Source organism: Anabrus simplex, chromosome 1 (genome assembly GCF_040414725.1).
Source record: "Anabrus simplex isolate iqAnaSimp1 chromosome 1, ASM4041472v1, whole genome shotgun sequence".
NCBI lineage: Eukaryota > Metazoa > Arthropoda > Insecta > Orthoptera > Tettigoniidae > Anabrus > Anabrus simplex.
This window is the reverse complement of record NC_090265.1, coordinates 606132250-606148643: the sequence shown is the minus strand read 5'-3', so window position 1 is coordinate 606148643 and position 16394 is coordinate 606132250. Positions and strand designations below refer to the sequence as shown.

Sequence of the window (16394 nt, the reverse complement as noted above, 5' to 3'; positions counted from 1 at the left end):
AGAATCTGTTCGTAGTCCTAATAGACGCTTCATATCCAAACCAAAGTGTTTTAAACATTCATTATAGTTTACGTCTTTGAAATAACATTGGCGTTAATGATTTCATTTGTTTTCTTGCCAGCCACCCAGTACATTGGACAGGATCTAGGGACACCAAAATATGTTAGATTTTATGTTTGTTAGGTCAGTGAATCAGAAACCAGGTGGTGGATTACAAAGCTTTTCCAGCAGGATACATGAATTATAATCATAACTTGGTGGTCATGAAATGAAGAGGTAAATAGTAATTGAATAAAGGATAGGAAAGCAAACAGATTAAAAGTAGATTGTTGATGAAAATGGATCTGAGCGAAAGTTTGAATGGAGGTGTTGCATGATTAAGAAGATGGTATAAACACTTTTTATCGGAAGAGTGTCCGGCTCCATGGCTAAATGGTTAGCGTGCTGGCCTTCGGTCACAGGGGTCCCGGGTTCGATTCCCGGCAGGGTCGGAAATTTTAACCATGATTGGTTAATTTCGCTGGCACGGGGGCAGGGTGTATGCGTCGTCTTCATCATTTCATCCTCATCATAACGCGCAGGTCGCCGAACATGTCCGTGGACACTCCCGACACTAAAAGCCATATGCCATTTTATTATTGGAAGGGTAAACAGTCTCACGGGTTGAGATATAAAGATAAAATTATTGTGGGAATCAATGGGCAAGTCATACTTCCTTACTTCCCATGTCCAGGTCTAACATTTTTTTGTTTTTGTTTTTCAAAATTCACGCTATGTCGTTGGCTAAGAGATCTCGGATAGTGCGTGGCTCATCTAGAGACAAGGAGATGTGTGGGATTCTGTATTTCACCACATTCGCACAGTGCGTTGGATCCCTCGGTAGCAGTCCCCGCTTCTTAAGGTTAGTTTTAAATCGGGGAACCCCTGCCCTCTATTGGTTAGTGACCTCTACTCTGAGTAAGGTAGGTCTTTTCGACGATCAAGTTTCTTATTTGATGTTCATCTGCTCGTCTGTAGTTTCGGACTTCCATTTAGCAATGCCGCTGGTTTCTTGGCGACGTTGGAGGGCTTGTGACCATGAAAGGAACCTCTTCCTCCATCCTACATGACAATCTGTTGGCTGGTAGTCATACAACGGGTGTCGACGATCGTAGTCTTTCTTTCTTTCTTTCTTTTTTTTTTTTCCTTTGCCAGCGTTTGTGATTACTTATTTTGAATGGAGCACTTCCAACCAGCGGAAATAATTTGTGTGCAGTTGTTGGTTTTAAGCCTCCCATTAGATACTAGCTGCTAGATCTGGTTAATTAAAAGACAGCCAAAGTAGGGGACTGCCTGTAGGGGTGAAGTACAGTGGGGACTTCGAGGGCCCTGGGACCGCTACGGTAGCTGTGAAGGCCCTTCAGGAACTCTGAAAAGTGGTGGTAAAAGGGGCTCTGGTTAAGACGCAGCAGGTCGTTATGCTACTTAGGTTCCAGAATGGGTAAAGAAAAGAAAAAGGAAATGCAATGTAAATTTTAATCTTATACCAGTTGTACAGTATCATTTGAAGTAATTCCACATACTGTATATCAGATGAATATATTTGTAAGTAGTACAGGAGATATTATAAGTAGAATTTTGTAAACAATGTAAATTTATTAAGGATGAGCTGTGTGTTTAATAGAAAAAATTGTTAGCGTAAATTATATAATATTGTATTATAGGAAAATTTTCTTCTCTTGTTAATTTAATATTTAGTGCTTGACAATAATGTATTTTAGTGTACCATTTGCCACCGAGGTAAACACCTCATTTGCAAATAAAGAGATTTTGATTTGATTTGAGATAGACGAATAAGACTGCGAGGTATGAAGAGGGAGAATGCAGTGTGGACGATTAAAATATGAAGACAAACAGCGTGAAGTGGTTAGGGAGGAATTGCCGTAAGACGAGTGTTAAGAAGAAGATAAGTATAGGAGAGACGGATGCTGCATAGAAGAAAGTTTGCCTGTGATGTTTCCCCCGAATATATAGGATTTGGAAAAGTTATTGAATGACCTGGACACATTCTTGGAAAGGTACAGGATGAAAATAAATATGAAAGAAGAGTGTTGGAATGTAGTCACACCAGACCTGTCTGTAGGTTTGACTCACCTCCACTACCTCTAAAGGATAGCATCGAAGAAAGCAGACTAGGAATTAAAAAAAAAAAAAAAAAAAAAAACGGGTATAAAAGTAATAATGTCAACACCAATTTTGGAACTCGAGAGATGAGTTCACTAATTTAGGAATCAGCTGTTCAATATTTTCGGCAGGATATTGACTCTGATCCACTTTAATTATTGTACCTTCATGTCGTATATCGTTCAAATATAAAGTTGGTAGTCTTTTTTCTGTCTCATTTATTTTTTCTGAAGTCCAGCTCCTTGGCCAATTGTTCAGTGCATTGCCCTTTGGTTTAGAGGGCCCTGGGTTCGAATCCAGGCTGGGGATTTTAGCTACATCTCTTGCTCGATTGTTGGTTTTTGTGTTCGTCTTCATACACATCTTCATTTATGTACAACACATCAAACTAGTAACCACCACAGACGCACACAAAGTAAATGAATCCCTCCACATAGGTTTGGTGTCAGGAGAGGCATCCTGCCGTAAAGCTGGGCTTAATCCACATTAGTCCTGAACCCAAACAATTGTGTTAAGGCCAGGAATTTAAGAAGAAGAGTGATCGTCGTATCTTCTTAGTTTGTATAGTTGTTCGGTTAAAAGGTGACGAGACCTGTTTGTTAGTTACCATTTTCTTTAATGGCTGTACTTATTGTTTATTGTAGTATGCCTCAGATTATACTAAAATAGAAATGATGTGTTGAAATTAGAAATTTGTCTGCTTCTTAGAAATAATTACAAGCCACTCTGTTCTGTCCTCAGGTGTGTCAAGAGGGTGTGTGTCGAGGATGGTTGCTGGCTGTTTGAGACGGCGGGTGATGGCCCAAGATGGCTGCCTCTGCTGAAAACGATTGTGGCTGCACGAATATTTCAATCATGCAGTTATTCCACGAGCTAAAACAGAAGTTTCCAGCTGTGCCTGACAGAGTTGTCAGTGAGTGTATTAGACAGGTAGCCAGCTGTAGACCGCCTTCTGCATGGCTGTTTAGGCAGCTTTAGTTTATAGTGTTTTCATATGTGTGTATAATCAACGCCGACTACAATATCTCAGACCTTAATGCTACTATCTATTGGCGGAAAAATGGTGGAATTCGTGGTGGTCGTAGGGGATGTGTGGTTCGCCTAGTGTTAGAGGTGTAAATAATTGTGCGTAACAGAGTCTATTGTTGTGCTATAATGGTTGTAGCATTTGCTAAAATGGATCGTTCATGCTGCGTACTAGGGTGTAGATTAAATTATACTGTTGTAGTTATCATACTTCAGTTTTTAAATTCCCTGAATATACAGCTCTAAGGTAGAAATATACAAGGAATATACACCGGGAAATTTAAGTTAAAAGGTCAAACCGTTCAACGTATTGAACCAAGATTTGTGGTTAGGAAGCGTCCCTTTCCAACGGACAGTGGTAGTATTTTAGGGAGACGAGTTGAATTTTGCTAAGATTTGATGTACCTTTGATGACCTCAGAACAAACTCGTGGTTCCACTTAACGTGAATGATAGTGCTATTTTTATTAAGCCACACGATGATGGTAGATTTGACCATATCTTGGCAAGGAATGCCTGTTTTGAAATGTCGAATACCTTGAATGTGAAGGTGCTTTATAAGAAAATAGGCGTGTGCCAGCCGAGACCTTCGGTATAACAGTTAGGATATGCTGTACAATTTGATGAGTCAATTTACAAATATGAACATCTTTCCACTTCCAATAGGATTTATATCCTAGTGAATATTTTTGAGGATGCCTTCATTCCTGATAGAGATATGGATATAGTAAGATGTAGGAAAATAACATTTGCTTTGGAATTGTAGTCGGTCTTGATATAATACATAGGGGTGGCGATTTTTAGTGTTTTGAAGTTGGTATTTCAGCATTTTGATTTGTGCATTTAGCAGCTTGTAACGTTCTATAGTATTTTGAAGAAAACCATACAATTTATTTGAGTTCATTCTGATAAATAGGTATGTGTCTTTCGATATATTAATATGAAATTAAAATTCTGCCATCAAATGTATTAGTAATAAAAATGCATAAATTAAATTCAGGTTATACTTTTCTTTTAAATTAACATAGGCTAAACATAACACAGAGAAAATAAATTCAAATTGATGCAAAATCAGAATAATATACAAAATTAAGTAATTTTCATGAATCAGTGGACCGAGCTCAATATCTGCAGTCGCCCAAGTGCGGCCAGTATCCAGTATTCGGGAGATAGTGGGTTCGAACCTCGCTGTCGGCAGCCCTGAAGATGGTTTTCCGTGGTTTCCCATTTTCACACCAGGCAAATGCTGGGGCTGTACCTTAATTAAGGCCACGGTCGGTACCTTCCCAGTCCTCCTGTCCCATCGTCGCCATAAAACATCTGACCGGGCGAGTTGGCCATGCGGTTAGGGGCGCGCAGCTGTGAGGTCGCATCCTGGAGATAGTGGGTTCGAACTCCACTGTTGGCATCCCTCAAGATGGTTTTCCGTGGTTTCCCATTTTCACACCAGGCAAATGCTGGGGCTATACCTTAATTAAGGCCACGGCCGCTTCCTTCCCATTCCTAGGCCTTTTCTCTCCTATCGTTGCCATAAAGCCTATCTGTGTCGGTGCGACGTTAAGCAAATAGCAAAAACAAAAACATATCTGTGTCGGTGCAACGTAAAGCCAATAGCATGAATCAGTAACATTGTAGAAGGAAATAATAGAGCATACTTGAAAATTTTGTTCTAAAATTCGTATTCTATCACATAATCAATTAAGTTTTATTTACCAAAAATCATTCAGCATCTACATTCTTGGCGGGACCCCAAATAGCCTACATTGTGGAGCTGCTTAGGCAACTCGGGGTATTTCAGCTAAATAACCAACAGCATTTGCAGACAGACCAAGGTTGTACAATTCCTTGATTTAAGTTTCCAGAAGAAAAATAAAGAAACATAAGTAATATTGCATTTGAAAATATCTTATGTTGTACATTTATATCAAGTTTTAAGAAAAATTACATTTTATCTCGTTTTCAAAACACGTTCAAAAGTAGTTTTCAGAATTTTGCATAATATTACCACTGCAAAAAAGTCACCACCCCTAATGAAACACCTTGTTTTCATAATACTGTTAACACATGGATACTCTTCATTTTACATCAAACTATTATTTATTTATCGTATGGTTTAAAATCACATCACAATAAATGTATTTTAAAATTATTTTCTCGTCTGAACACATTAAATCACAATGTCAGATTGGTATCTCTAATATAATTTAAACTAATAATGAATTATTCCCGTAACTATCAAGTGTACCCCCATCATTCTTTAATTTACATGTGTAACAGAAATCTATACTATTTTCTGGGTTATAGTTACCTAACAATTCCAGTTCACATTCTGCCTTGCTCTTTGACTGCTATTGAGAAAATATGTTTCTCAACTCTTTTCATATTCTCTCCTTTCCGTATATCTCTTCTTCTAGTACACGCAGTGGCATTTTGTTCACAATAATAATAGTAGTAGCAATAATAATAATAATAATAATGTATGACCTTTGGAGAGGCCTGGTGCTAAAGACGGCACACACACCCAGTTCCCAAGGCAGAGGAATGAACTAATTAAGGTTAAAATCCCCCAGTCAGTATTTTAGTTTCTTCCTACAATAAGCACCCTTAATATTGATAGTTCTTTCCAAATATAATTTGTTAGTCGTCGTTTAGGAATCCCTGGCCTGCCAAGTGGGATTATTATTATTATTATTATTATTATTATTATTATTATTATTATTATTATTATTATTATTATTATAATATGTCCTACCCACAACTTTTATAGGTTTCAGAGACGCCAAAGTGCTGGGAAGTTTCTTCTGCTGTTTTTTCCCTTACCAGTAGGCCAATGCTGTTTCGTGTTTTTGAAGTGTTAAAAGGAGTTGTAAGAATAGGGGTCTCATGGAGGACTCCATTGTTAGGCATGTGGGAAAAGTGTGTGGAGGAAAGGGAACAAGGGTAGTGCTCAGATGTGGAGGAGGGAGTGAAGATGAAGAAGATGATGCTGGTAGTTTTTCATGTTGGTACCAACAATAGGCCTATAAGGCAAGCAGGAATAGCTGCCGACATACACTCATATTTATAAACACCAGAACACCTTGAAAGACTAGAAATAGCAAGTTCATATTCACAGGACATGTGCATTAGTATGTTCTGAAGAAATGATTAGCATTTGAACCATGTCGGCCCTCAGGTTCAAGGTCTACATCGATATTTACCGACTGGTAAAATGTGCCTGCGGCTCTCGTTGCCGATATAAACCGAAGATAATGGATCAGTGTGACTTGAGCAGACGTGCAGGATGCCTCGCAGACGTATGCGAGAACGGTACCGTCAAATGAGTGAGATTGAAGGAGAGCGCATTATTGGCATGAGAGAACGTGATGCGTCCATCCGGGAAATTGCTGCTCGTGTGGGACGAAGTGTGTCGGCGGTGCCACGGGTGTGTATAGAATGGTTCACAGAAGGTCGTAAAACACGACGAGATGGGTCTGATCGCATCACCAAGACCACTCCCCGAGAAAATCGACACCTCGACCGAATGGCATTGCAGGACAGATCTGCGTCCTCCTCGGCTCTGACGCAACAGGGGAACAGTGTAACACATCGTACACTATCAGGAGTGACAGTCCGATGCCGTTTATTACGGTCTGGGTTACCGGCGCGTCGTCCACTTCTCCGCCTACCTTTGACTAAAGTGCATAAACATGCTAGACTGCAATGGTGTATGGAACGACGTCACTGGGGACAGGAATGGCAGCAGATAGTGTTTGCGGACGAATCCAGGTTCTGTTTGTTCGGAAATGATGGCCACAGACAGGAGGAGAGTCATGAACCGCACCCCACCCGCACGAAACTCTCCGATAAACAATGTAAACAATAATATCGGCGGAATATAATACGCGGGTACCAAACCAGGAACCGTGACTGGGAAAGGCCGACAAACTAAGGCCACGAGCTCGAAATCGGGCTCTTGTCCAACAAGGAAACATCGGCAATGGTTAAATCGTCGAACGCGATGAAACTTGGAAAACACATTGAGGTACACGTAAAAACGATGTCGGCATCAGTTTTGGGTGCCAACATTCATTAGGGCGTTAACTACGGGGCCTAAAAGTTGGGAAATTTCAAATTCCGCGCGATCAGCGGTGAATACCTGCTCGCCAATGCTAAGCCTCCACACTGCGTGCTTGGAGACACGCCTCTGCACCTCCTCCCCTCCACGCTCCAATTGGTTCGCCACCGCACGTTTCCCTTCCCCCTCGCCAGCCCGTTTTCTTAGCTGTTAAAGAGAACCGCTGCTACACTTTGGGTAATCTATCAGCCTTCCTCATATCTCTCCTTTGTAATTTCCACATTGTATTAGTCAGTTTACGTTTTCTGAAATGTTTATGAAAACGTTTGCACCTGGCGAGTTGGCCGTGCAGTTACAGGCGCACGACTGTGAGATTGCATCCGGGAGATTGTGGGTTCGAATCCCACTGTCGGCAGCCCTGAAGATGATTTGCGTGGTTTCCCATTTTCACACCAGGCAAATGCTGGGGTTGTACCTTAATTAAGGCCACGGCCGCTTCCTTCCGACTCCTAGGCCATTCCTATCCCATCGCTGCCATAAAACCTATCTGTGTCGGTGCGACGTAAAGCAATTAGCAAAAAAAATGGCGCCTGTTGTTAATTGTGTTTTGTTTCGGTTTTCTTTTCACTATTTTTTAATGTTTCGAATAGACCAAAGATTGTTTTTGTTTACTATCACACTGGCGGGGAGTTTGCCCGATGTAGTGTAGGCCTATACGGAGTAATTTATTGTGTTGCCTTGTAATTGTTTGTTGTTGTACCAGTTCGTACAGTAGCCATTTAACTTTTTGCGTATATAACTGCCATTATACCCAGAAGACTGAAGTGTGATACTTTAATATCGGTACTTGTTGAATACATAGACCTTCGTCAGCTATAACGCAAAAGTACCGGTACAGTAAGACTACAGGCCTGCCTGTGATTACTGTATATCTACTGCATATATAAATGCACATCTTTTTATTTTTTAAGGCTTTTCTTATTACGTCAAACTTTACTACATTCCATGTCATACTCATATCAAAGTTGCCTATGCATTAAATGTATTTATATTCGACAACCATTGCTGCAATTGAAATGTGTTGTGCCTGTCACTGCAGAATATAAATAAATCGTTCAGTACAAGCACAAATAAAAACATTCTACCTATAGGCCTATTCCTTATACCTGAGTACGCAATACGGAAAATACCAGTAGTTTCAAACTCGGAGTTTATAACTGTTGTTGTTGTCGTCCGCGATGTCGTTTCATTATGACACAACGGATAGCGTACACAAAATGGGTGGGGGAAGGGAACATAAAAAGATCTGGACCTATAACCAGGTTTTGATATTCCGAGGTACCGAATCTCATTACATTCATTGAGATCCTCTAGCTGGGCACGCAATTTCTTTACATAAAAAGGTATTTAACGTTGTTTAAAGGTGGGAGATTTGTTTAGGGGTGGATGGTTTAATGTAATTAATTCCATATGTATGTCCACTCTAAAGAACACTACCAAAAGCTTTAAGGCGTTTTAGAAGTAAATAATAATTTAAGCGCAGCTAGGACGCGGTACCCCATGCCACGTTTGACCACACCCGGTGGTACTTGGAGTTGTACCCACGAATGTGACAACTCACCGGAATTAGCAGAAATTAAAATATAACATTTGAATAAAATATGGGTATATTAGTTTACGTCATTTATTATCATTATGTCTTAAACGGAACGTTATTTAAAGGATTTCAATAATTATAGTACGAAAAGAAGGAAAGTATAGAGCCGGTCCCGTTCAACAGCTAAGCAGCCGCCAAGCGCGGGGAGAAGGGAAACGTGCGGCGGCGAACCAGTTGGAATGGCGTGGGGAGGAGGTGAAGAGGCGTGTCTCCAGGCACGCAGTGTGCCGGATAGCATTGGCCAGCAGGTATTCATCGCTGATCGCGCGGAATTTTGAATGTCGCAACGTTAACGCCCTAATGAATGTTGGCACCCAAAATTGATGCCGTCTTCTTTTTTACGTGTACCTCAATGTGTTTTCTAAGTTTCATCGCGATCGGCGACTTGACCATTGTCGATGTTCCCTTGTAAGTGTTATAAAGAGTCCAAATGCTACTTGAATGAAATGTGTGATCAAACAACAAGGTTTATTCAATCAAGGTGAGTCAAGAGAAGGTGAATTAAATTAAATTAAAACAAGAATAGTGATTGAAGCAAATACATACCTAGCATAATCGCCGGCGTTTGGGTAATATCCTAGCCATTCACAAACTAACGTTCCAACATGTTTCACATCGAAATTTGAAATTATGCAACGCAATCGCACTTTCTTTTTGTTCAAAGAAAATTTCTTAGTAATTGCAAAACAGAGCCACGAAGGTCACATTTTCCTGGGGATATGTTATTCTTCGAAAACATATAATTCCATCCACCCGCATACATCTTATCATTTTCTCTTTTTTTCTCTCTCTCTAACAATCTGCTCTCCTACGTTATCCGCCCCCTGCATCAAGGAATAAACAAAGTTAATATATGTTCTGAGAGCTCCAGGAAGTTAAAAAGAAAGAAGGGGTAAACGAGCTCGTTCATCAAAGACAAAACAAAATAAAAGACTGAGGTCAAAACAGTGCGAAAAACGATGGGACCAAATAAATTAAACGAGTTTGTATCAAAAAGAAATAATATAGTGAGAAGTCAACACGGGTATAAAATACAAGCCTAGAATCGGCATAAAAAGATAAAATGGAAATGAATAATCGAAATGGGTAAACGATATGACACATGTACTCCAACACACCCACACACTCACCCACACCGCCATACATTTCGGCACTGATATGCAAACATAAGACAGGATATAAAGATCCAACGGTAATATAACATCACAAATATCTTGACCTCACGGTCATCCAAAGGTCACTCAGATGGGCACAGGAACGTGCGTAAGGAGCGTGCACGAGGAATACGGCAGCAAGACCGTGTAATCCAACGCACCAAGGTATTCCCATCACGCCCGCTATTCGTACAAGGCAAGAGTGTTCTCGCGATGACACGAAAGGCAATCACAATCTGATGGTTGATGAAAAGCGACAAAGCTGACACAATTATATTGTATATGCTGGACCATCTCATGACCAAAAGGCATATCAATCAAGTGCCAAGATCACATGCACACACCCCGTCCATACAACGGAGTAAACATTACATATCGAAAATAAGTAAAAGCCAAATATAAATAGAAAATAACTTACTAATACCTTGAGCTATCAAGGACTCAAACAGAATAATGAAAGGTAGTTGCAAATACACTTAAAGCGTTTAAAAACATTCCGATAAATCAGTGTGCTCCAATGTGCAGAGAAGCCATTTTTCTTACTGTCCCCAAAAATAACAACAACCAACACAGTCAAGGAGATAAAAGATTCCCAGGTGGCAAGAAGTTTGACCTTTTGTAACAAACACTGAGATGTCCGCCATCTCTCGTACACACATGGTACTATTTAACTCATACGAAGTGTAGTGGCAAGATGCCATTACAGTAATACAATAAGACTATAACATTGTTTGGAATAAATTGAACTAACCTGTCGACACGATAATAGCCAAAGCAAAGTGGTTCAGTCATTACATTGACTGCATTCGCACAAGACATACATCACCAACTCAAGGCCTTACGGTGTGGAGTGCTATTGGGTACAGCAACAAATCACAGTTAGTGCGAGTCCTGAGAGGGCACTGTGACCAGTTTGACCTACGTGAATGACATCCTGCGACACGTAGCCATAGCCTTTCTGCACGACACCCCAGACGCCATATTTCAGCAGCACCATGCGCGACCACATGTTGCTGCACGAATACTTGCCTTCTTTTTGTCACAGGATGTCAGACTGTTGCCCTAGCCTGCCCGATCACCGGACTTGTCGCCAATCGTAAATGTGTGTGATACGGTGAAACGACGGGTGCGGCGCTATGATCCAATGCCACCCACCAAAGATGAACTGTGAAACCAGGTGTATGCAGCATGGATGGCTTTACCCCAGCACGCCATTCGTGCCTTATATGCGTCGATGCCTTCACGCATGGAACAAGTTATCAGTGCCCATGGAGGACTCAGTGCCTACCAGGCAACAGGACACATGCTGAACCTAGGTGACTGAAATGCTAATCGTGTCTGCAGAAAATACTAATGAACATGTCCTTTAAAATGGACTTCATATCTCTAATCTTACAAGGTCTCTGTTTTTTATGAACATGAGTGTAGTTGAGGATCAGGTTAATGCAGTGCAGAAGTAGTTTAAGGGAGCTGAGGTTGTTATCAGTGGGGTACTGTATAGAAGAGGTACTGACTGCAGGTTGATCTGGGATTTAAATGAGACTATGTAGTAGGTGTATGAGACACTGGGAGTGAGATTTGTAGATTTTAATGGGTGGATAGGAGAAGGATCTGAGCTCAGATGGCCTTCACTTGAATTACAGTGGTTCATGTAAGTTGAGAGGTGTGTTTAGAAGGGTCGTAGAGAGGTACATTTAGGCCAACGGGGTGGCCTAGGAAGTGGTGTTGGAGAGTACAGGTAGTTGGAAGTTACGACATGAAGTTTGAACTACACCTCGTAACCTTCTTATCTTCATATACAGCATTTTATGCGATGTCTTATGTCTGTCTGGCATGGCTGCTTGGCAACATGAATGCCGTCCCCGATGTGTAATTTATCCCTATTTAGACAGATGGCAGCTCATGCCATGTGTTTGACCGAGATGAAACTACTGTATGTTCACGATCTAACCTTACCTCTGGTAGTCGCATATAATAGCCACATAATGAAGTGCACTTTCGGAGGACCACTTAAATGTTATTAAGAAAATTACGTTTTGTAAAAAGTAAAGAGCACACAAGTCACTGATTTATTCAGTTATACGTGAACTAAAACACACCATTACTGTATGTACTGCCTGTACATATACTGTTATACATTCACACATATGAGGTAAGCACTGACACTAAAAAACTAGAAATATTATTTACACTTGAAAAGACGTAACTAAAATTGTGCCAATGGTTTGGCTGAACTTAAAAATGTTAGCACTGTTGTGCAGTTACATTTCAGGGAAACTGTTGTCTCCACATGTTACTCGCGGCATGTCTGTCGCGCTTCTCTTTCGCGTCCCCCAGCCGGTCACTCGCGCCAGAAAACACTCCCGGAAGCTAGGTGCTGCCCTCTATACATAACTTCAACAAATACATTATATAAATGAAATACTACAATATTGTAAATTTAAAACACACATAAATGATATAATTACTTAGTTATAATTGTAAATGCAATGTGTGCAGTAACACCATGAGGATCGCCAAAGCATTTCTTTCTATCTTATCTGCATGTTGTTTGATCTTTGACAGTCTGACATTGGGAAAGAGTAATAAGATGGAGACGGTGTTTTGTGATGTAGCCTTCGTCTCCTACCGAAGGTATTATAAACGTTATAAAACGATACCCTGTACGACTCTCATAGTTTGGAGTCGGAACTATGAATACTTCTTCTCGTGGTAATGTTCATTCCTATCATTCGGTTTGAAAGGTTTATTCCTATCATTCCCGGTTTGCTATAGGTAGTATGCCTGTTTGTAAGGAGTTCTCTCGTTTTTGTGTGTTATGTATTTTATATCTTGTTGCAGACTTATTTTCCGTTACCTCCCTTCCTTTACATGCCTGCTTATGTGAGCTCATTTTGGCTACGAGCGAGAGGTAGCATCGGCCCGATTGTTCTTGTGCGTGATAGGTTTGCTTGCTGTGTTTGGTTGGAGACCTTTTAATGTTTCTTTATCTTTGATGCCTCTGCTCGAGTTCGTGCTCTACATTGTGTTTTGTCGCTGATACTGTATGATTCATGTTCGCCCTTCTGCACGATATGAATACGTGTTATGCAGCGAGCAAGTTGTTTACGTTCTATGTTCTGACTGGGTGTGCCATGCCCTTTTTTGCGGCAATCCAGGTTTCTCATCTGTGCTTTCAGATCGAACTCATGAGCCGTTGACAGAAGCATTTTATGCTGCATGATTCTTGTCGTGTGTCGTGGTACTCTTGTACTTTATACTTCGTATCCTGGTCTCTATGTGTGTGCGTGAGTGTGGTGTGATTACCGGGCCTATGCTACTCTTCAGTATATAGCTATTATTTATTATTAGCATTGTTCTCATGTAGTCTTACTTTCATTTCCGGCCTTCCTAGCCGATTTATCTGTTCGTTTTGGATTTGAACCTCATTTTAACGCCTTTCTGCCGCGTGTTTATTCACTTCATTTCATTCATTCATTTCATGGTAACCTTTTTCTTTACTCATTTATGTTCCATGAACGTTCTTTTCAGTCAGTCTTGATTTCGCTGGCGCCTTCGATTTAATTGGAGTTTTAATCTCCGTGGGGATTGTTATATAAAAAAAGAAGTGAGTTGAGATTCTGATGATGTACCTCGGGAGAATTATTTTTTCCTATTTCGAGAGGGAAATGCTCTGAATCTGATCTTAAGCGCTGTGCTCACTGTGTTTCATCATTTATGCCTGCGGGACATTTATAAGTAAAAAGTACGACGTTCCCGAGCCGTCTGGTATAAATGATTTGAGGTAAGAACTGGAGTCACCGATTTGTTTTAATATGATATACTGTATAGGGCAATAAATATACACTGACTGACAGAGCAAATGCAACACCAAGAAGGAGTGGTCAGAACTTTATGCCAATTGCAGGTTAGACTGACCTCACTGAGGTATGCTCATGATGTGAAATGCGCCGCTGTGCTGCGCACGTAGCGAACGATAAATGGGATACGGCGTTGGAGAATGGCCCACTTCGTACCGTGATTTCTCAGCCGACAGTCATTGTAGAACGTGTTGTCGTGTGCCACAGGACACGTGTATAGCTAAGAATGCCAGGCCGCCGTCAACGGAGGCATTTCCAGCAGACAGACGACTTTACGAGGGGTATGGTGATCGGGCTGAGAAGGGCAGGTTGGTCGCTTCGTCAAATCGCAGCCGATACCCATAGGGATGTGTCCACGGTGCAGCGCCTGTGGCGAAGATGGTTGGCGCAGGGACATGTGGCACGTGCGAGGGGTCCAGGCGCAGCCCGAGTGACGTCAGCACGCGAGGATCGGCGCATCCGCCGCCAAGCGGTGGCAGCCCCGCACGCCACGTCAACCGCCATTCTTCAGCATGTGCAAGACACCCTGGCTGTTCCAATATCGACCAGAACAATTTCCCGTCGATTGGTTGAAGGAGGCCTGCACTCCCGGCGTCCGCTCAGAAGACTACCATTGACTCCACAGCATAGACGTGCACGCCTGGCATGGTGCCGGGCTAGAGCGACTTGGATGAGGGAATGGCGGAACGTCGTGTTCTCCGATGAGTCACGCTTCTGTTCTGTCAGTGATAGTCACCGCAGACGAGTGTGGCGTCGGCGTGGAGAAAGGTCAAATCCGGCAGTAACTGTGGAGCGCCCTACCGCTAGACAACGCGGCATCATGGTTTGGGCAGTACCTACTAATACAACAGGCCTCACAGCACGGCTGATGACGTCACAAGGATAGGCAGTCACTCCTGAAGCGCGCAACGGCACTTCAGTGGTTGTTGAACGAATTACTTTGATGATGAGAACTTGTGAGCTTTACAAAACGTTTTCAAAAGATGCTCTTTCAGGGTATTAAAGCACATTCAGTTGTACCGAGACCAATTAAAGCAGAAGAAAGGCGGAGAGATGGCGCTCTCCGTTTTCTGGAAATTTCGTAAAAGTTCAGATTGATAGTAAATGACAATAAGGGGTTTTAATTTGATTGTTACCATTTTTTAGTTAATAATAATTTTATGACCCTTGGTGATTAGTAATTAACCTACGTTTTACTCATGAAGTATCAGTTAACATTTTACTGGAAAATAAAATAATTATATTAATTAATAATCAAGGTCTTTCGTATATACTACTAATTATAAGCCAAAGTAAACTGGAATTTCGTCCCATTTAAGACTCTTTAACGTGCCGGAAACCTCCCTTTATTTCTTATTTAGAACATTTTATTTTTACTATTTTGGTAAATATTTCTATCTTAGTGCTGACTTAGAAACAAATCGGATATTATACATAATGGAAATAATTAGTTACAAATGAAAAATGGAATACAAAGGAGGGAATGATTCACAGAGGATGAAGAAATTATGCTGGAATTCATAACAGGAAATACAACAATTTAACAATAATAACATAGTTTTAGTTAAATAACTTAATTCTTCTGTACAAACATTACATCAATACACATTTCTGAACTGTTAATTCTTAATCAAGGGAATTTTCTCACAGAAACTTGTTTAAACTCATTTGTTTATTTAGATAAAATTAAATCCTGTAAATTTTCAGTGTTTAATAATAAGAATATAATAATTCCACAAACATTACTGAAAATCCACTGAAATTTTCCTTAAGTCTTCCAGTGAAATAATCTGACATTTGTCCTAGATGTTCCGTATTTCTTTTCTCTATTAGTGGCAAAATGCAGTAATTAACTTAATTTTTTACTTTTCAAGTAATACCCTGTCAATCACATTCCGTTAATGTAAAAGCTCTCTTTCTCTCCAACACACTGGTTCAAACATATTTTGCTCAAATTGCAAGAAAAGTGTTAAATATGTTTTTATGGAAGACAATTTAACTTAGAAACTGGCATAACATAGGAAAAATTATAAGCAAAAGAAATCTAAAAATTCCAACAAGTGCATATTTTGCACAAATTGCAAGAAAGATGTTAAATCTATTTTTTTTTTTTGTGGAAGACAAATTAGGCTGGCTAACTAAGAAAATAGCATAATATGGAAAAAAATTCTTAGCATAAGAAATTTAAAATTTTACTCAGATTACAAGAAAATTTTTAAATATGTTTTGTTGAAGACAAATTAACTTAGAGACTAGCATACAATTAGGATGATGGAAGTAAAGCCTTTTATGGCAATAGACTAACCTTGAAACAGTGAATCAACAACAATACACTCAGAATATGAGTACATGGGCTTAATAATATCACAAAATTAGAGCCCAGAAATGCCTGATTAAATTCAGATTACATGGAAGTACTGATACTAAATTATGTACTCTCAAACTCAACATGTCAAAAATTAAAAGTATCTATTTGAA

At 40.4% G+C, this 16394-nt stretch overlaps 1 protein-coding gene across 6 annotated transcripts in view; it reads left to right on the top strand.

Moving 5' to 3' along the window:
- Positions 1–16394, top strand: part of LOC136857197 (TGF-beta-activated kinase 1 and MAP3K7-binding protein 2) — a 517262-nt gene that overhangs the window by 136770 nt on the left and 364098 nt on the right. For all 6 annotated transcript variants that reach the window (XR_010858511.2, XR_010858512.2, XM_067135660.2 and 3 more), the window contains exon 2: positions 2905–3093. Coding sequence is in view for 4 of the 6 variants with exons in the window: in XM_067135660.2 (XP_066991761.2) it covers positions 2971–3093 (123 nt within the window). In the remaining 2 variants the exon portion in view is untranslated. The remainder of the gene's footprint in view (positions 1–2904; positions 3094–16394) is intronic.